The sequence below is a fragment of the Dipodomys merriami genome, unplaced genomic scaffold, assembly GCF_024711535.1.
Source record: "Dipodomys merriami isolate MVZ:Mamm:240054 unplaced genomic scaffold, mDipMer1.0.p SCAF_8, whole genome shotgun sequence".
NCBI classification, from domain to species: Eukaryota; Metazoa; Chordata; class Mammalia; order Rodentia; family Heteromyidae; genus Dipodomys; species Dipodomys merriami.
The window spans coordinates 10,221,272-10,237,894 of record NW_027206401.1 but is presented as its reverse complement, the minus strand read 5'-3'; the positions used below and the strand labels follow the sequence as shown (position 1 = coordinate 10,237,894).

Here is a 16,623-nt window from a genome sequence, read left to right as displayed (position 1 = left end):
ATAAGCGCCCTCCTTCCTTCCTTCTTCCATCCATTTTTTTTTGTTGGCTGCTTATGTGTTTTTTCCATGGCATTGAGGATTAAAGTCACTGGCTCTTGCTATGGTAAGAAAGCGCTTTCTCCCTAAGCTACACATTCCCAGTCTCCCCTTGTTCTTTCATTGTTTCTGTTTTGAGATATGATGAGATAGGATCTTACTAAGTTGTTAGAATTGGCTTTGAACTTGTGGTCCTCCTGCTTCAGCCTCCCAAGTATCAGGAACTAGAGGTGTGAGCCACTAGGCCTTGCTCTATTTCTTATAAGTCAGCAAACACATATGCAGGGCTGGGCAATCATCAGAGGCTGAAGCTCAGTTCATGACGCCTCTTCTTCAGGATGAGGCTATGAACGCAGTGTACATCAGCAAGGCACACTGACCCTGATTTTGTGTGGTGCATATGACATGGCAGAAGAAAACACATGTTTAAGTGTGGATGGGGGTTAAAGAAGCAAAATAATAGGTGAATTATGTAGGCAAAAAAATTAGGATTGGACAGAGAGTATGCCTACCATGCCAAAGGCCTGGGGTTGAATCCCCAGAGAAGAGAATGAGAAAGAATACATGGAGATGGAACAAATGAAAACTGAGTGCCCAGAGCAATGTGAGGAATAAACACGGTGTATCTGTGCATCCATGTATGATGTATCTAGCTATATCCTATCTATGTATCCACCTACCTATCATCCTTTCCTCTATCACTTACCTAGTATCTATCAATCAACCTATCCTATCTACCTATCATCCATTCATCATCTACCTACCTACCTACCTTTTGCTCCTTTTCTACTTCTCTCCTGCTTTTCTGACTTTGCAAAGTGAATATTAGAAAAATACATACCTAACAGGGATGTTGTGAAGGTTAAAGACATTGGTGCATCTGAAATTTTGGTGACTGGGCAATAAAACACCTGCTGGGGGTGTGCTGTGGGTTGGTAGAGCACATCTGTAATTTTTTTCTATATAAACTACTGGGAACTAACGGCATGGGTCAATTGGTAGAGCATCTAGCATGTGTGAAAAAGCCGAGTCAGAGAACAAGGCCCTGAGTGCATGCCTGGTACCAGCTCTCCCACATAAAAAAGAAAGAAAGGAAAGGGAAAAGAATAGAAAATAGAAGGCAAGAATACAGACTAGTTAGTGGGAAAGGTAGAGAAATGTGTCCTTCTAGATGGATATCTAGAAAGCTCTATGTTTCTTGGTAAATGCAGCATTTGATACTCCTTAGTGTTTTTTAACTTTTTTTACAAAAGAACAATTAAGTCAATCTTCTAGCACCAATGACATATATCTTATAACCCTCTCACTTTTGTTGAAAACAGCATGCATTTAAAACTGAAGTGTGTTCACAGGGCACTTTTTATTAGGAATGAGAAGTTTATCAGTGGCCTTTGCATTACTTTCAGTAAGTCATCACCAGAAAGTTTCATAAGCACTCTATTATTTACTTGGCAACTGAATTTTAATATGGCAATCAAAGTTCATAAGTCTGGAGTCAGGACTGGAAAGTAATATAATACACTTTAACAAAGGCCAGAGTAAGTAGACTGCAATCATCTCAAAGTCTCCTGGGTTCTCAAATCTGGGCTACTATTCCTGGCTGGTAACTATAATGAACTGCAAATTTGGCTTTTGTGGGTTGCATTTAAAGTTTTATGTAGCCCATCTTTTACCTGCATGGGTTCCACATTCTTGCCTTTTTCAGGGAGAGGAGGAGTTGGTCCTGGGACTTGAACTCAGGACCTGGGTGCTATCCCTGAGATTTGGTGCTCAAGGCTAAAGCTCTACCACTTGAGCCACAGCTCTCATTCCCGCTTTTTAGTGGTTAAATGGAGAAAAGATTCTCACCGACTTTCTTGCCTGATCTGGCTTTGAACTGCAATCCTCAGATTGCAGCTTCCCGAGAAGCATGGATGACAGGTGTGAGCCACCAGTGCCCACTGACTCTTGCTTTTCTAGAAGCATGACTCCAGTAGTTTCCTAAGCCTTTGGTTAAGTCTACTGGGCTTTCAGCAATACGGTTACCTCTGGATTCAGTTTCCAAAGCCTTTGCTGATTATTGGCTGTCCTCCGTCCTGTGGTATTTACCTGGAAATTGAGGATATGCTGCAGTCTCTCCTTCATCTGCTGGCATCGCTGGCTCACCGCCGAGTCCAGCAGCGAGAGCCGGCCGTGGAGGGAGCCCAGGGTGCCTTCAATGACGTCTCGGTTATCACCACTCTCCGGAAACGTTTGTGAAAACAAGTGCTTGTTTTTATCCATCTCTTCCGACATTTCCTTAATGTCTTTGGCAAGAGCCTGGGGTTCCCAGAAGAAAAACCCCATTTCCCGGGTTAGCTCCAGAAATCACTAGGCAAATCAAGTCATTTCCTTAAAGCAAGTTTCCAAAACAAATCTTCCTGCTTTAATAATCAGCACGTCAAGGCAATGAGTACATCTTCGAAGTGTTTCTCCGAGAGATGTCCTCAAGGACGCTAAAACATCAGCGAATGCTAATCGCTTGCCTTGAGACAACTGAGCTTTGTCAATTGCTATTTATAAATTAAAGAATCAATTGGCATGCCGGCACTGGACCGTGAACTCAGGTCCTTACACTCTTGCTTAGCTATTTCCTCACTCCAAGCTGGTGCTCTACCACTTGAGGCATGACTCCTTTTCAGGCTTTTTGCTGGCTAACCAGAGATGAGAATCTCATGGACTTTTCTGCCCATGCTGGCTTCAAACCGTAATCCTCCTATCTCAGCCTCCTGAGTAGCGAGGGTTACAGAGTGAGCCACCAGTGCCTGGCCAATACTTATTTTTAAAGTCTGTCATTTGAGATGGGAAGATTTGGGAGACCTAACAGTTTTATACAAAAAGCTCCCCATTGCTCTCCTCTTCTTACGTACACAAAGAAAGCATAAAAACGCAAATCTAAGTAGGACCGAGAGCTTTTTGTAGTTGAGCAATTCTGCTGTACAGGTATGACTTGGAAATGTCTTTATGAACTTTAGAGCAGTGTTCTGCTTGTTCTTCTTTCGCTATGAGTAATATCCCCTTATCCACATTCTCCATGCTTGGAAATCCCCTGTGTGAAGGAGAATGGCTACACCTACCTCTTGGGTGAAGAGACAGGTCTCCGTTTCTTGGGGTAAAAGTACGGGAGCGACAAACAAACGCTCTTCCACATCATCCAGCCACGTGGACGTCGCTGACACCCCATCATACAGCTTCTGTTCCAGGCGGATATCCTGCCCCTTTGCCCTGGCCCCCTGGAAAAGACACGCACAGCCTCACACAGACACACATACACACGTACCCAGGGATACCAAGCGCACCATGGTGGTCTGAGACATCAACGGGAAACCCCAGGGCCAGGGGCTTTGCGTCTGATGGACCCGGCCCTTGGGTCCAGCCTCTGCATTCACAATCCAGGCTGGAATCACGGAACCCAGACCGAGTCAAACCGAGTCAAGCACGGGCAGCGCATGCTTACCTGGGATGAAACCTCCTCCAAGGCCTGGCTCAGTCCTCCCAGCACTGACGTCACCGTGGCCGGGCCTTGCGTCTGCCCCTCAGCCCGGTGCGGAGGCCCTCCCTGCAGCAGGCGGCTGGGCCGGCTGCACAGCTGTGGGTGACACGGGACATCTTACACGAGCGTTCTGTGCCCTCAGCCCCCCCGGCCCCGGCACGCTGCAGTGTACCAGTTTCTGTTTACAGCACTTCACAGGGGAGCTTTGTCGGAAAGGTGTGGAATAGTTCCTGGGCTGGGTTACAGATCAGAAACTGGAGCCACGCAGGTCTCATCTGAAGCCACGCGGGGCATTCTGCCTCAAGGCTTGGAATTTATTGGAAGAAAAAATTGCTCTGAGCAGTGGGGGCCATCAGACCACTTGATCTTGTTAATTTAGAACTCCCCCAGATTGTGTCTGTTTTTACCCAGATGAGTCCACCTGTATGCAAGAATGCTGGTTTGTAAGTATAAAAAAGGAGGGACTTTGAAGGTAGATGCTGGTGGCTCACGCCTGTATTCCTAGCTCCTCAAGAGGCTGAGATCTGAGGAGCGCAGTTTGAAGCCAGGCTGGGAAGCAGAGTCTGTGAGATGTGAGACTCTCATCTGCATTAAAACTATCAAAAAAAAAAGAAAAGAAAAGAAAAGAAAAAGCTGGAAGGGGAGCTGTGGCTGAAGTGATAGAGTCCAGCCCTGAGAAAGAAAAATTCAGGGACAGTGCCTAGGCCCTGAGTTCAACACCCAGGACTGGCAGAAAGAAAGAAAGAGAGAAAGAAAGAAAGAGAGAAAGAAAGAAAGAGAGAAAGAAAGAAAGAGAGAAAGAAAGAAAGAAAGAAAGAAAGAAAGAGAGAGAGAAAGAAAGGGAGAGAGAAAGAGAGAGAGAGAGAGAAAGAGAGAAAGAAAGAGAAAGAGGGAAAGAAAGAATGGAAGGAAGGAAGAAAGAAAGAAAGAGAGAAAGAGAGAAAGGAAGGAAGGAAGGAAGGAAGGAAGGAAGGAAGGAAGGAAGGAAGGAAGGAAGGAAGGAGAAAGTTTGAAATCAGACAGATCTGTTCCTCCCTTCCAGTCTGCCTCTTCCCAACCTCTCGGCCCTTAGGTGTTAGCCTGCGGGGGAGAGCTACAGGGCGAAAATAAAGTCTCAGGGTGTTTTGACGTGTTAATGGCTAGACTTCAATCATGCTCATGAAATAATGCTGCCATTCTCTCCAAAATTGTGACCGGTGATGGGCTTTGTCCCTTCTCTTCCTTCCATTTTCACACCCAACAGAAGAAAACCACCTACGAGGGCCCACGATACCTAACAGCATTCACATACAACACGTGTGCTAAGAAGAAGCGTCAGAGCGTTCCCTTTCCAACCCCAAAGGCAAGAGAGTCAGGACCACGAAGCCAGCCTCGAGCAGAACAGCCACCATGCAACAACGCTGGTGTGCAAACACAGGAGGAAAGAGAGAGCAAGACAGAGCACTCTTCCTCCGCGGGCCAGCAGCAGGTCACGGGTGGACGGCCAGCTTCACCACTCAGGATGAGGCCTGTGGGTGCTCAGTGCTGAGTGAGCTGGAGGGCAAGCCCTGGGGGCTGTCTAATGTCCCAGACAGAAAGTAGGCAAGAAATAAATCAGCATAAATCTGGACCCCTCAGAAGCAAGAACAGGCCCTGGTTCAAGGCTGCGTCTCCTGCTTACAGTGAGAACGGCAGCTTCCTCAGATCGATGGCAAAGGACCTGAAGTTTCTGTTGATGGTGGTCACTTCTTGGAGCAAGCCTGGATAGACAGAGCCCTGTCCACCTCCTCTTGATCTCCCCTGAGCCCTGGCTTCTGCATCTGGTGGACCAACCACCATTATGCCCCCGCCTGTTCCGTTCCCTTGGATTTGGCACGTTGGAAGAATGCAGCCTCCTTCCCAGCCCTCACCCCAGCCCAGCTGACCACCGGCATCTGCCTCTCTGACCCTGTGGGTGTCCAGCCTGGGTCCTTCTATACTGGACACAGGAAGCAGCCATGAACAGTCAGCTGAGTTGACAACTTAGCTCCAGATCGGGTGAATACTCATTGGGCTAGGTGTGTATTCCCTTGACTCTACCTTCAACTTGAATGTTGAAATGGATTATGCTAATACAGAATCAGATATGATCACCTTTGAGGAAAATATGTTATCTGGACATTAAATGAGCTTTTACATACAAGTATACAATTATATAGGGAAAGGTGAAACTGGCTCATTCAGAAAAATGTAGAACTGGGCAGGACGGCTCACACCTGTAATCCTAGCACCGAGGAAGCCGAAACGGGAAGGCTGTGAGTGCAAGGTCAGCCTGTTTAAAGAATAGCGAATGAACACAATTTTCAAAAGGAAAGAAAATGAGAAAACAAACAGGCAGAAGGAATCATGTGCACATGCCCTAGTTTGAACTCAATAATGAAGGGGTAGATGGCTGTCGTTAAATTCTCTGAGCATAAATGTAAACTCTCTAAGATATTCATTGATATGTAAAAGAAAACAGTTTTGCTACCGCTTGTTCCTGCTCCTGTTCCAGAACATTCTGTAGTAGTTTCTGCTTGGTACTAAATTCTTGATGAAGGTTTTCCCACTTCTTTCTCATCTGGTCTTCTGCCAACGACTTCTCCCCTTCCAACTCCTGGGATAACACATCAGGGTTTTCACTATTAGAAGAATAAATAATCTAAGTTTACAATGTGTGCAAAAGGACGAGACAGATCACTTACTGTGTGCTACACCCAGCCTGAAAACTAGGAACAAAATCATCTATTCATTCCTTTCCACATTAGAAGCATACATCAAAATACAAGCGTTGGGAGCAGGAGACGTGGATAAAATTAATCCCAAAGAACATTTTTTAAGGGCAACAAATGGATAATAGCTAAATACTAGATAAAAACAATCCCCCCCCACTCAGAATTACAGTGCAGTATGAATACAGAGGGGAACCCTAGGATAAGAAGCGTATAAATGAATTGGAAATCTTGAACATGTTCTTCAACTCACTGAGAGCGTCTGCCCTGCAGAGAATATTAGGGCATGTAATGAGGGGAGGTTTGCTCTGGCCCACAGAACTCAGGCCTGGTGGGGTCCCCTGCTCTGGGCTGGAGGTTCGAGCCCTAGCACAGGAGAAGAAAAATAGTAAAAAAAAAAAAATATCCCACAGGCACACACTGGATCTGTGACACTGATGTGTTTTTCTTCAGCCAAGCCTCAAAGGTGAGTATCCACCTGCACTGTGCCCACCGGCTGGCCTGCCCAACACCAGGCCTTCAGTAAATGAGGGCTGGGAATGCTGAGAGGTACCAGGAATGATCAGCAAAGCTCAGCACGCATGCCAGCCGAGAGGCCCAGCTACCAAGCAGTATGTTCACACTGGGCCCTCTGTTGAAGTGAAAAAAAAAAAAAAATATGAGGAGTCCACACATGCACTATTCCAGAGCTCGCTCTTTTCAAGCTTGTCTCTGGATACAGTCTTTTGAAGAGAAGCCTAGAAATTTCTAGAAGCCCAAGCCCCAGGATTGCTATCTTTATTTTTTTTAGCACAGAACTCAGAAAATCTCCCTTATCTGTTGGGGGCATGTAAGGTTATTTTGAACAGTGCTAGTAACAGCCAAAAAGTGATGGAGGGAAAGATGGAGGAAGGGTAGGAGGGAGGGATGGAGGGAAGGAATGGGAAGGAGGGAGGGAGGGAGAATCAATTTTTAAAAATAAAACCAGGAAAGATGTAACATCTTTAGTCTTATATGAAAAACAGCAGCAGCAGCAGATCAATTCAAAGTTAGAACACAGCCTTCCATTTCCCCTGGAAACCATTCTCCTCCCCTCTCAATAGCAGTGGATTTCCAACTGAGTTCCCCTGGGCCTTGCACACAGGTGCTTGGTCTTTAACAGTCAATTTGGAATATGTGAAGCCGGTCACAATTGTAGTCTGGGAAAATCAGCTCATAATTAAAAGGCTGAATCTAGTTGGGTGGTATTTTGGGCACTGTTATTCTCTTATTTTTTTTTTAAATACGCTTTTTCCTTTGGCTCCTCGCTGGCCTTCATTCATAGCTATTTGTTTCCTTGGTGCTGAGGGGCTTGGAGAGAAGGGTTACAGGAAAATCAACTAAAATCCGCTGGAAGATGCTTTCGCCAGGGGCTTGGGACAGACACGGGAGGGCGCAGCATGGCCTTGAAATGCGTCTTGTGAAGACGGACCGCACTGTGTGGCAGGGCTCTTTGCAAAATCATTTTTGTATTTGAAAAAAAGCAAGTTGTGGTTGTTTGTCTGTCCCTCTGGGATCTTTCCAATGCTGAAGGCCAAGAAAAGGAAAGAAAAATAATCAGGACAAGAGTCGTGGCCGATCCTGCCGGCTTGTGCCCGGGGCCTGGATGGAGGACATGTGTGCATTGGCCTTGTATAGAGGCGTGGCACAGGATACAGGAAACGAGGAGAAGGGAGCAAGAGGAAATCCACCGAGCGTAAGCAAAGGCAAATCTTCCTTCAGTCAACACAGAAGAAATGGAGTGAACAACCGGAGTGACCATTGACACATATTTATTAACTATTTTAATCTTGGTGGACAAGAGAGATGTGTGTGTGTGTGTGTGTGTGTGTGTGTGTGTGTGCGTGCGTGCGTGTGTGTATGCTATTCCTGGGGCTTGAATTCAATGCTTGGGCACTGTTTCTGAGGTTTTCTGCTCAAGGTCAGAGCTCTAACAGTTGAGCCGCATCTCTACTTCTGGCTTTTTTGTGTGTGGCTAACTAGGAATAAGAATTGCCCAGACTTTCCTGACCAGGCTGGCTTTCAACAGTGATCCTCAGGTGTCAGCTCCTGAGTAGCTAGGACTACAGGTGTGAGCCAACAGTGCTCAGTAATACAGACATTTTGACTCCTGAACATTTTAACACAATTTTTGCATTTTTAGGGTTATTTAAGTGAAAAGCTAAGGAAATATTTGCTACCCATATTCTATAATATCTACAAGTACATAAAACATAAGATTTATATGAGATAAACACTGATGTTCTATGATGTCAGCATTGATGAAACTATCAAAGAAATACTTTAAATCCCCACACTTCTTTCTTCAAAGCTAATTTGATCATGACAGTGTTTCGGTTCTTATGCTGCACAGAAAATGCATGTACGTCATTTCACATTTCCAACTTAGGCCTGGTTGCTCTACCTGAGGTTTTTTTTTGTTGTTGTTGCTGTTTGTTTGTTTGTTTTTTGCTCAAGGCTAGCAATATACCACTGCTCTCGAGCCACAGCTCCACATCCAGCATTTTTTGTGATTAACTGGAAGTAAAGAGTCTCTGGAATTTCCTGCCTGGGCTGGCTTCAAATCATGATCCTCAGATCTCAGCCTCCTGAGTAGCTAGGATTCTAGGCATGAGCTACCAGAACCCACTAACATTATACATTTTTTTTTGGTTAAGACTATGCATAACATTTTTCTTCTCTTTTTTCCTGCCTTTTCAATTATTTGGCATTATAAATTTTACTTTCTACCAAACTTTAAAAAAAGAAGACAACTTATCTTCCTAACACACATTCCTGGGGGAGGAAAAATTCATAATTGGGGAACAGAGCCAAAGTTATTTGCTGACAGAACTACCAAACTACAGTTCTGGATTGGACAGGAACATGGATATTTCACTGAACTTCTTTTTTTAAAAACATGTATTAGATTTTTAAAAGAAAATTTCCTATAAACCCTCTCAGGTGATAACGTTTTCATAACGAATTTTGGCTGAACTGGGATTTGAACTCCACACTTGCTAGTCTAGCGCTCTGCCACTTGAGCCATACCCCTGCTCTTTTGGATTTCTTTTTTTTCTTTTCAAAAGAGACTCCATTTGTTCCCCTGATTCAACCTGGACACACTGTGACCCCATTCACACTGCCTAGATTTTTGATGGCTGAGGTTCATTCTCATGAACTTTCACCCAGGCAGGCCCCAAAGCACAGTTCTCCACTTCTCAGCCTCACGAGGAGTGGCCAGGGTGACAGGTGTGAGCACCAGGGATCATCCAAACTCGGCTTTTCATGCATCACACTTTGGAAACGGTAGTCATCCCTTCGTATTCACGGTCTACAGAGGTGCCGTGGATACCCAGATCCCAGTAACGGACTGGGAGGGAAGACACAGAGTACTGACTCCTGCATTTCCTTAACTTTCAGACTAAAATCTTCAACTTGAAAATTCCTCAATTTCCTTAGTTCTTATTTTTAACATTTTATTTTTTCTTGAAGATTTTTAAAGTCTTCGCTCCAAACCACGTCTTCAAGCTCAATGACTTTTGCATGTAGGAATTATGGAACTAGACCCATCTTGGGCTAATTACCCTCTCTAACCCATTCTGGAAGAGGCTGGGTATGGTCAACAGAGATTATGGGGAAGTATGAAAACAGAACAATGCAGCCTGGTAAAGTTGGATCTGGATGGGATAAGAGGAGTAAAAGGACATGATGAGAGGGATATTGATGGGAATACATTGTAAACCTGAATGGGCACGTCATAATACAACCCCCACTTGCATTGTTAATGTATGCTAATTACAAAGGGATTGACCTAACAAGAAAAGTCAAGCCAAGCATAGTAGTGCACATCCAAGCTACTTGGGATGTGGAAATAGGAAGATTGTGAGTTCAAGAGCAGCCTGAACAAAGTTAGCAATCTCAAATATAAGATAAAATCTTGGGACTGGGAGCCGGGGTAGGTAGCTTGAGTGGAAGAACACTTGTTAAATCATGAGGCTGTAGGTTCAATCCCCAGTAGTATAAAGGAGAGGAGCAGGGAAGAAGAGTCAAGATATTGAGCAGTCTCAGCCATTTACTCTTTAGAATGCCAAGGAAGATCTGCTCTTGAGAGGGAAATGTTCTACAGTTAGAAATAATCACTCAGTTAAAAACCATCCTGAGCCGGGCGCCGGGGGCTCACGCCTGTAATCTTAGAGGGTGAGGAGCCTGAGATCTGAGGATCACGGTTCAAAGCCAGCTCAGGCAGGAAAGTCTGTGAGATTCTTGTCTCTACTTAATCACAGTAAAATCCAGAAGTGGTGTTGTAGCTCCAGTGGTAGAGCGTTAACCTTGGGCCAAAGTAGCTCAGGGACAGTGCCCAGAGTTCAAGTCCTAGAACTGGGGGGGGGAGGTAATCCTGAATCCAATTTCATAATAAATTTACTATTTGACTCAGGACACAAACCCTGAGCATAGTGGGACAGTCATTAGCCATTACTGTCAGGGATGCTCACGCCATATGAAAGAAACAGAAAGGCTTAGCAGGCAGCTATGTTCAAGATCCTGAAATGAAAGCAAAACTTGCAGGTGTTTGAAATAATGAAGCTTCCGGTGTGATGTTCCCATTTCTTCCCCTGCAGGGAAACACCAGGGGAAGAGGACAGTCAGGGGTTTGGGAACATACCCCGGGCCGCCTGGAGCCTCTGCGGAGTGCTGGGTGCGGATCTCCTCCCCACGGCTGGCCACGGAGCGGAGGAGGCTCTTCTGGGCCGCTAACTCTTCTTCCAACTCCTGTTCCAGGCAAAAGACAGACACAAACAACACCATCAGCCTCTCTGGACACAGGCTGCCCTTCTGAGATCACTGTTTGCAATTGACTGTTGACAACCACACTTCTCTAGCTAGAAAATTCGCAGGGAACTTTGGCCATAAGGCTTCTAAATGTTCTTATTTTGTAAAAACCATGTGCTGCTGGCAGATCCTCCATATTTCCTTCCAAACTTAAGCTGGAACCTTATCAGCTTTTATAAAGGTTAGCGGCCCCAGAAAGAAGAAATCTGCTAGGCAATGGCGCCCTCCAGTGGTAGCAAGTGCACTTTCATCTTGCAGAACTGATTTTTTTTTTTTTTTTTTGGTCTGGCTGTGGGGCCTGAACTCTGGGCCTGGACACTGTCCTTCAGCTCTTCAGCTCAAGGCTAGTGCTCTACCACTTGAACCACAGCGCCACTTCCAACTTTTTTCTTTTTGCTTATGTGGTGCTGTGGAATCGAACCCAGGGCCTCAGGCATGCAAGGCAAGCGTTCTACCACTGAGCCACCTTCCCAGCCCCTTGCAGAAGTGATAAACGTGTTGAGCTGCCTGGGATCAAAATCCTGCACTCACATCACACACCTGACCAGGAAAGGATTTGGCTTTACTTTTCCAGTTGTAGTAAAGGATTTTTCTCCTGGAAAAATATTTTCTTCTCTCTTTTAAAAAATAAAATATAGGGGCTGGGAAGGTGGCTCAGTGGTAGAACGCTTGCCTTGCATGAATAAGGCCCTGGGTTCGATTCCTCAGCACCACATAAGCAAAAAGAAAAAAGCCGGAAGTGGCACTATGGTTCAAGTGGTAGAGCGCTAGCCTTGAGCTGAAGAGCTGAGGGACAGCGCCCAGACCCAGAGTTCAGGCCCCACGACCGACCAAAAAAAAAAAAACCCACAATAATAAAAAATACAATTTAGGGCTGGGAAGGTGGCTCAGTGGTAGAGCGCTTGCTTTGCATGCATGAAGCCCTGGTTTCCATTCCTTAGCACCACATAAGCAGAAAAAGCCAGAAGTGGCACTGTGGCTCAAGTGGTAGAGCACTAGCCTTGAGCTGAAGAGCTGAGGGATGGTGCTCAGGCCCTGAGTTCAGGCCCCATGACTGGCAAAAAAAACAAAATGAAATAAAAATATAAGGTGTGTGTGTGTGTGTGTGTGTGTGTGTGTGTGTGTGTGTGTGTGTGTGTGTGTGTGTGTGTGTGTGTGTGTGTGTGTGTGTGTGTGTGTGTGTGTGTGTGTGTGTGTGTGTGTGTGTGTGTGTGTGTGTGTGTGTGTACCAATTCTAATTCAGGCTTGAGTGTTATTCCTGAGCTTCTCTGTTTGTGGCTGGTCACTCTACCACTTAAGCCATGCCTTCATTGCTGGCCTTTTGCTGGTAAACTGGAGATAAGAGTTTGGTAAATTGGAGATAAGAGTTTCTTGGACTTTCCTGCCCAGGCTGGCTTCACACTGTGATCCTCAGATCTCAGCCTCCTGAGTAGCTAGGATTGCAGGTGTGAGCCACTTGGAGCCCAGCTAACACAATATTTTCTTATATACCTTTTATACAAAGTTAAAATATCAAGGAAAATCAGTCACCTTGATCCAAACTCCATTTTTTTCCCACTAGACAAGTTGCCAATCCTCTTTTGTGGTGGTGTTTACCCAAAAGTAAAACCAAATTGGATTTCTTTGGGGGAAATAATAAGCCGGTCAAGCTTCTCCCAATTTGAAGAGGCTTTCCTGAGATTGTGATTGTAAAAAAAAATAGATTCCAATGGGGCCAATCAGAAAGTAAGAGTGTTCCACGAGGAAGAGGACGGTGGCAGAGTCGTACTGTTTCTCTTATCAGCCCAGCCATCACCAGTCACGGGTGAACCACTGAAAAGATCAGCCAACGTCTTGCTTCTTTCAAAGCGAGGGGAAAGGCCACAGTATCACCCCTGCTTTCACTATATTTGATATCGGTATAATTTGTGGAGGAGATGGGGAAAAACAAGTTGTTTAAGGATACAGGTGGACCCGTTGCAACAATGAGAAGTACAAGTTGTCATGTCCAAAACGAGCTTTACAACGTCGGTGCGGGGGGGGGGGGGGGGGGGAATTGGGTGGGAGGGTGGGGGGAGGCTGGGAAGGGATGGGAAGGGTAAACAAAGAAACAAAGGAGGAGGCAACAATGCTTGATAAGAAATGTACTCATTATCTTCCCCAGGTAATTGTAACCCCTCTGTACAGTATGTTCATAAAAAATAAAAATAAAAATAAAAAAGAGAGGGGAAAGGGACCCTTTAGTAAAGAGCCAACTGGTCCTGTGGAAACAGCTCCCCCTGGTTCTTGGAAGAAGTACGACGCGCCTTACTTTTTGTTGCTGGAGACTGCTCTGGCGCTGGTGCGTCCGCGTGCTGCGTGCTTGAGCCAGCCATTCCTGCACGCCAGGGCTCTGAGCAGCTGTGGGGTCCGAATCTCTCTCCTCCTTCTCTTGTGTGGCTCCCTGCTTTGAAGGAAACAGAAACGGAGGGGTCAGATGACACGCAGGCAAACCTTTTCCCGCATGGCGTGGTCTGTGATAATTATACCCAAAGAGCAGCCTTGGGACCTGAAGTCATATATTTTGTCATGGTATTTTCCTGGGCAAGAGCAATAAACGGGTCATTCTATTCAGAAATATTGGAGGGAGAAAGAAATGTGACTCGGATGTGGTCACAGGGTTTTATAGCAAAAGTGTGTTTGTTGTTTTCTTAACCAGATGATAACATTAGATCCTTTGAGGACACGTTGTTAAGACATATCAAAGTGGAGTGTTGCTCAAGTCCTCATCCCAAGTTTGTGACCACTTCTCCTGCTCCTTTCTCTATCCAGGTCATCGTCCATCTACACCTGCATGTATGTGTGGGGGAGGGGGTCCCTATTTCTCGAAGGATACTAACCAAAAAAGATCCCTAGACTTTTGAGACATACTAAGTCCACAGTTGAATCCACACTCTAGAACTGGGAAAAACCTCAGACTTCTGAGCTGACCGCCAGCGCCAGTGGGAGAAATCAGACCGGGGCTCAAGGTCCAGGCCTCTGCTCAGTCCTGGTGGGCAGCTCGGCTGGCTGAGAGACACACCCACCCGAGGAAAGCACACTTCTTCGTGTGTCTGGGCACCCACTGCCCCACGGGGGCGCAGACTCAACCCACGCTGCTTCCCATCGATTAGTTCAAAATCCGCGTCACCCCTGGGGAAGCGGTGGTGTGTGGAGAGCTGGCCTGGCCATGAGATGTGCCTTCCAAAATAATTTACTTGATGGTTATGAGAACGGTGATGCACAGAGGGATTCCGATTGCATGGGGCAGGTAATGAGCACATTTGCTTTCATTCCATGTCTCCCTGCCCTCGCCTCACCCCCGCCCCTCCCTCCTGTCTCCACTCATGAGTTGTACAGTTCACTTTCGTCTGTGTCCTACCCCGTGCCTTCACTTTTCACCCTTTTCCCCTCGAGTTCTGTGTCCTACCCCAGGCCCTTCACAAAGATATGCACACGAATGCCCAGACATAAGGTAAAGAAGACAGAATCATCAAAAAGTTAAAGAGAGAGAGAGAGATCTTGTTTCCCTCTCTTGGAGTTCGTTTGAATGAATACCATTTTAAATACACACGCAGAGGTGCACAGGCATTGAGTGTCTCCCTTCGAAGCATCTCCTCTTCAGCTCTCAGTGTGTGTGAGAGATGCATCTTTGATGGGCGGGTGCTGGTCCCGGCCGCTCTTGTGATTCTGTCTCTGTGCTCTGGGTGTCATGAGGTGGCATTTGCTCCTGTGCATGAGAGTTCTGCAGACCTCACCGCCATGAGCCGGCACACTCGGGAATGTGTCCTCTGAAACTCAAATCCTCCCTGACGCCGACTTCTGCCAGACACGCTGTGACAGTGGTGGAAAACCCACCAAACCCACGGGGCCCCACCGCGCCAAGTCCACTGCGCAACCTGCGTGGAATGGACGGCCAGCGACCAGCGACATCCATCACCAGCCAGCCCACCTCCCAGGAATACTTGTCAAAAGTAATCACTGAGCTGGGCGTCTATCATCCTAGCTACTCAGGAGGATGAGAGCTAAGGATCACAGTTCAAAGCCAGCCCAGGCAAGGAAAGTGTGAGACTCTTATCTCCAATGAACCATCAGAAAGCCTGAAGTGGTGCTGTGGCTCAGGTGGTAGAGCACTAGCCTGGAGCTGAAGAGCTCAGGGATAGCGCTCAGGCCCAGAGTTCAAGCCCCACAACTAACCAAAAAGAAAAAAAGAAAAGAAAAAGTAATCACTGAGCATTGTGTTCTGACTCTGTCCTTCTTTCAGGAATAAGCTCTGGAGACACTGTCTCTTCCAGGCAATGAAGAAACCATTTCCAGTCAGATGGGATCCATAGAGAATGAACAGAATGAGGAGAAAGGCAGCTCAGGAGTCAGCGCACCACACCCAAGCCGCCCCGGTGGCAGCCACTGCTGACAGCACAGTGGCCTGGGAAACCACTTCCTCTCCCTCATTTTCCTTAGCCATGATCTGGTTTTCAGAGCCCAGCCTGAAGATTTCTTCGGACACTTCCCACAGCCCTCGGAAGCTACCAGCTCCTCCAGTCTGGTTACCATCTTTAGATGGAAGCTGCTTCTTTCAGATTCCGCACCCTCACTGATACTTGTAACCAACAGCGGCGGACATGGCGGCCTCAGAACAACTCACATGCACAGATGAACGTGAAGGTTCCAAGGCTTACTACTCTCAGCCACATCCCAGAGGAGATGGACACGGCCTGTGCTGCGTGTGGCTACATTTGGTTGTTTTGGCGGTCAGTGACTTTCTCTGTGACTCAGTCATTCCGAAAACCAAGACTTGAATCGCAAGAAGCAAAATGACTAAGAATCCTATTTAAGTTCCAGCTCTTACCCTCAGGGTACAGAGGCGCTGGCAGGAGGAACGTTTATGTGTTTCTTTGTGAGGTAGAAGATGGGCTCTCTCTCATAGAGAGGCAGGAGTCATGGTGGTACCTGCCACTAAATGTGGTAGTCGATGCTCTGGGGATTTGCAGGAGCATTGAGCAATTAGGTGTTACGGGGTTGGGCTGTGGCGTGTTGGGAGAGCACATGACTTTCTGGATACAGAAAAGGACAGAGAACAAGATCAGGGCAGAGAATAAGATCAGGAGGTAGAGGAGGAGGAAAAAGAAGAAAGAAATGTGAAGGTATTCCAATGCAGTTTAAAGGATATAGTCTTACTAATTGAGAGATGGCAGATTTTTTTCCCCCAGTTAACTTGAGTTAATTTCAGACCAAGTCTAGATTCCTTTTCATTTTCTACATAAGGTGAAATGGCCCTTTGCATTACATCCATAACATAAACAGGGTTACTTTTATCCCCTGGGGTGGAAAAATAACCAAAGTGCCTCAAAAACTGAAAAAGCCTAATAGTTTTTAAATCCCATCGATATTCCATATGCTAGAAATGTACCAGATGAAAGATGGCAAGTGTTTATAGGTATTTTGAAAATAACCAATGAGGGCTGGGAAGGTGGCTCAGTGGTAGAGTGCTTGCCTTGTATGCATGAGGCCCTGGGTTCA

General features: G+C 46.2%; 1 protein-coding gene across 15 annotated transcripts in view; it reads right to left on the bottom strand.

Annotated features, from left to right (window-relative positions):
- Syne1 (spectrin repeat containing nuclear envelope protein 1) overlaps window positions 1–16,623 on the bottom strand; it is a 406,378-nt gene that overhangs the window by 112,608 nt on the left and 277,147 nt on the right. For 11 of the 15 annotated variants that reach the window (XM_070010443.1, XM_070010444.1, XM_070010431.1 and 8 more), the window contains 6 exons: window positions 13,397–13,531; window positions 10,940–11,046; window positions 6,036–6,186; window positions 3,512–3,643; window positions 3,132–3,287; window positions 2,125–2,334 (listed from right to left, as the gene is read on the bottom strand). In XM_070010443.1, the coding sequence (XP_069866544.1) occupies window positions 2,125–2,334; window positions 3,132–3,287; window positions 3,512–3,643; window positions 6,036–6,186; window positions 10,940–11,046; window positions 13,397–13,531 (891 nt within the window). The remainder of the gene's footprint in view (window positions 1–2,124; window positions 2,335–3,131; window positions 3,288–3,511; window positions 3,644–6,035; window positions 6,187–10,939; window positions 11,047–13,396; window positions 13,532–16,623) is intronic. The other 4 variants (XM_070010433.1, XM_070010440.1, XM_070010438.1 and 1 more) reach the window with 1 other exon arrangement.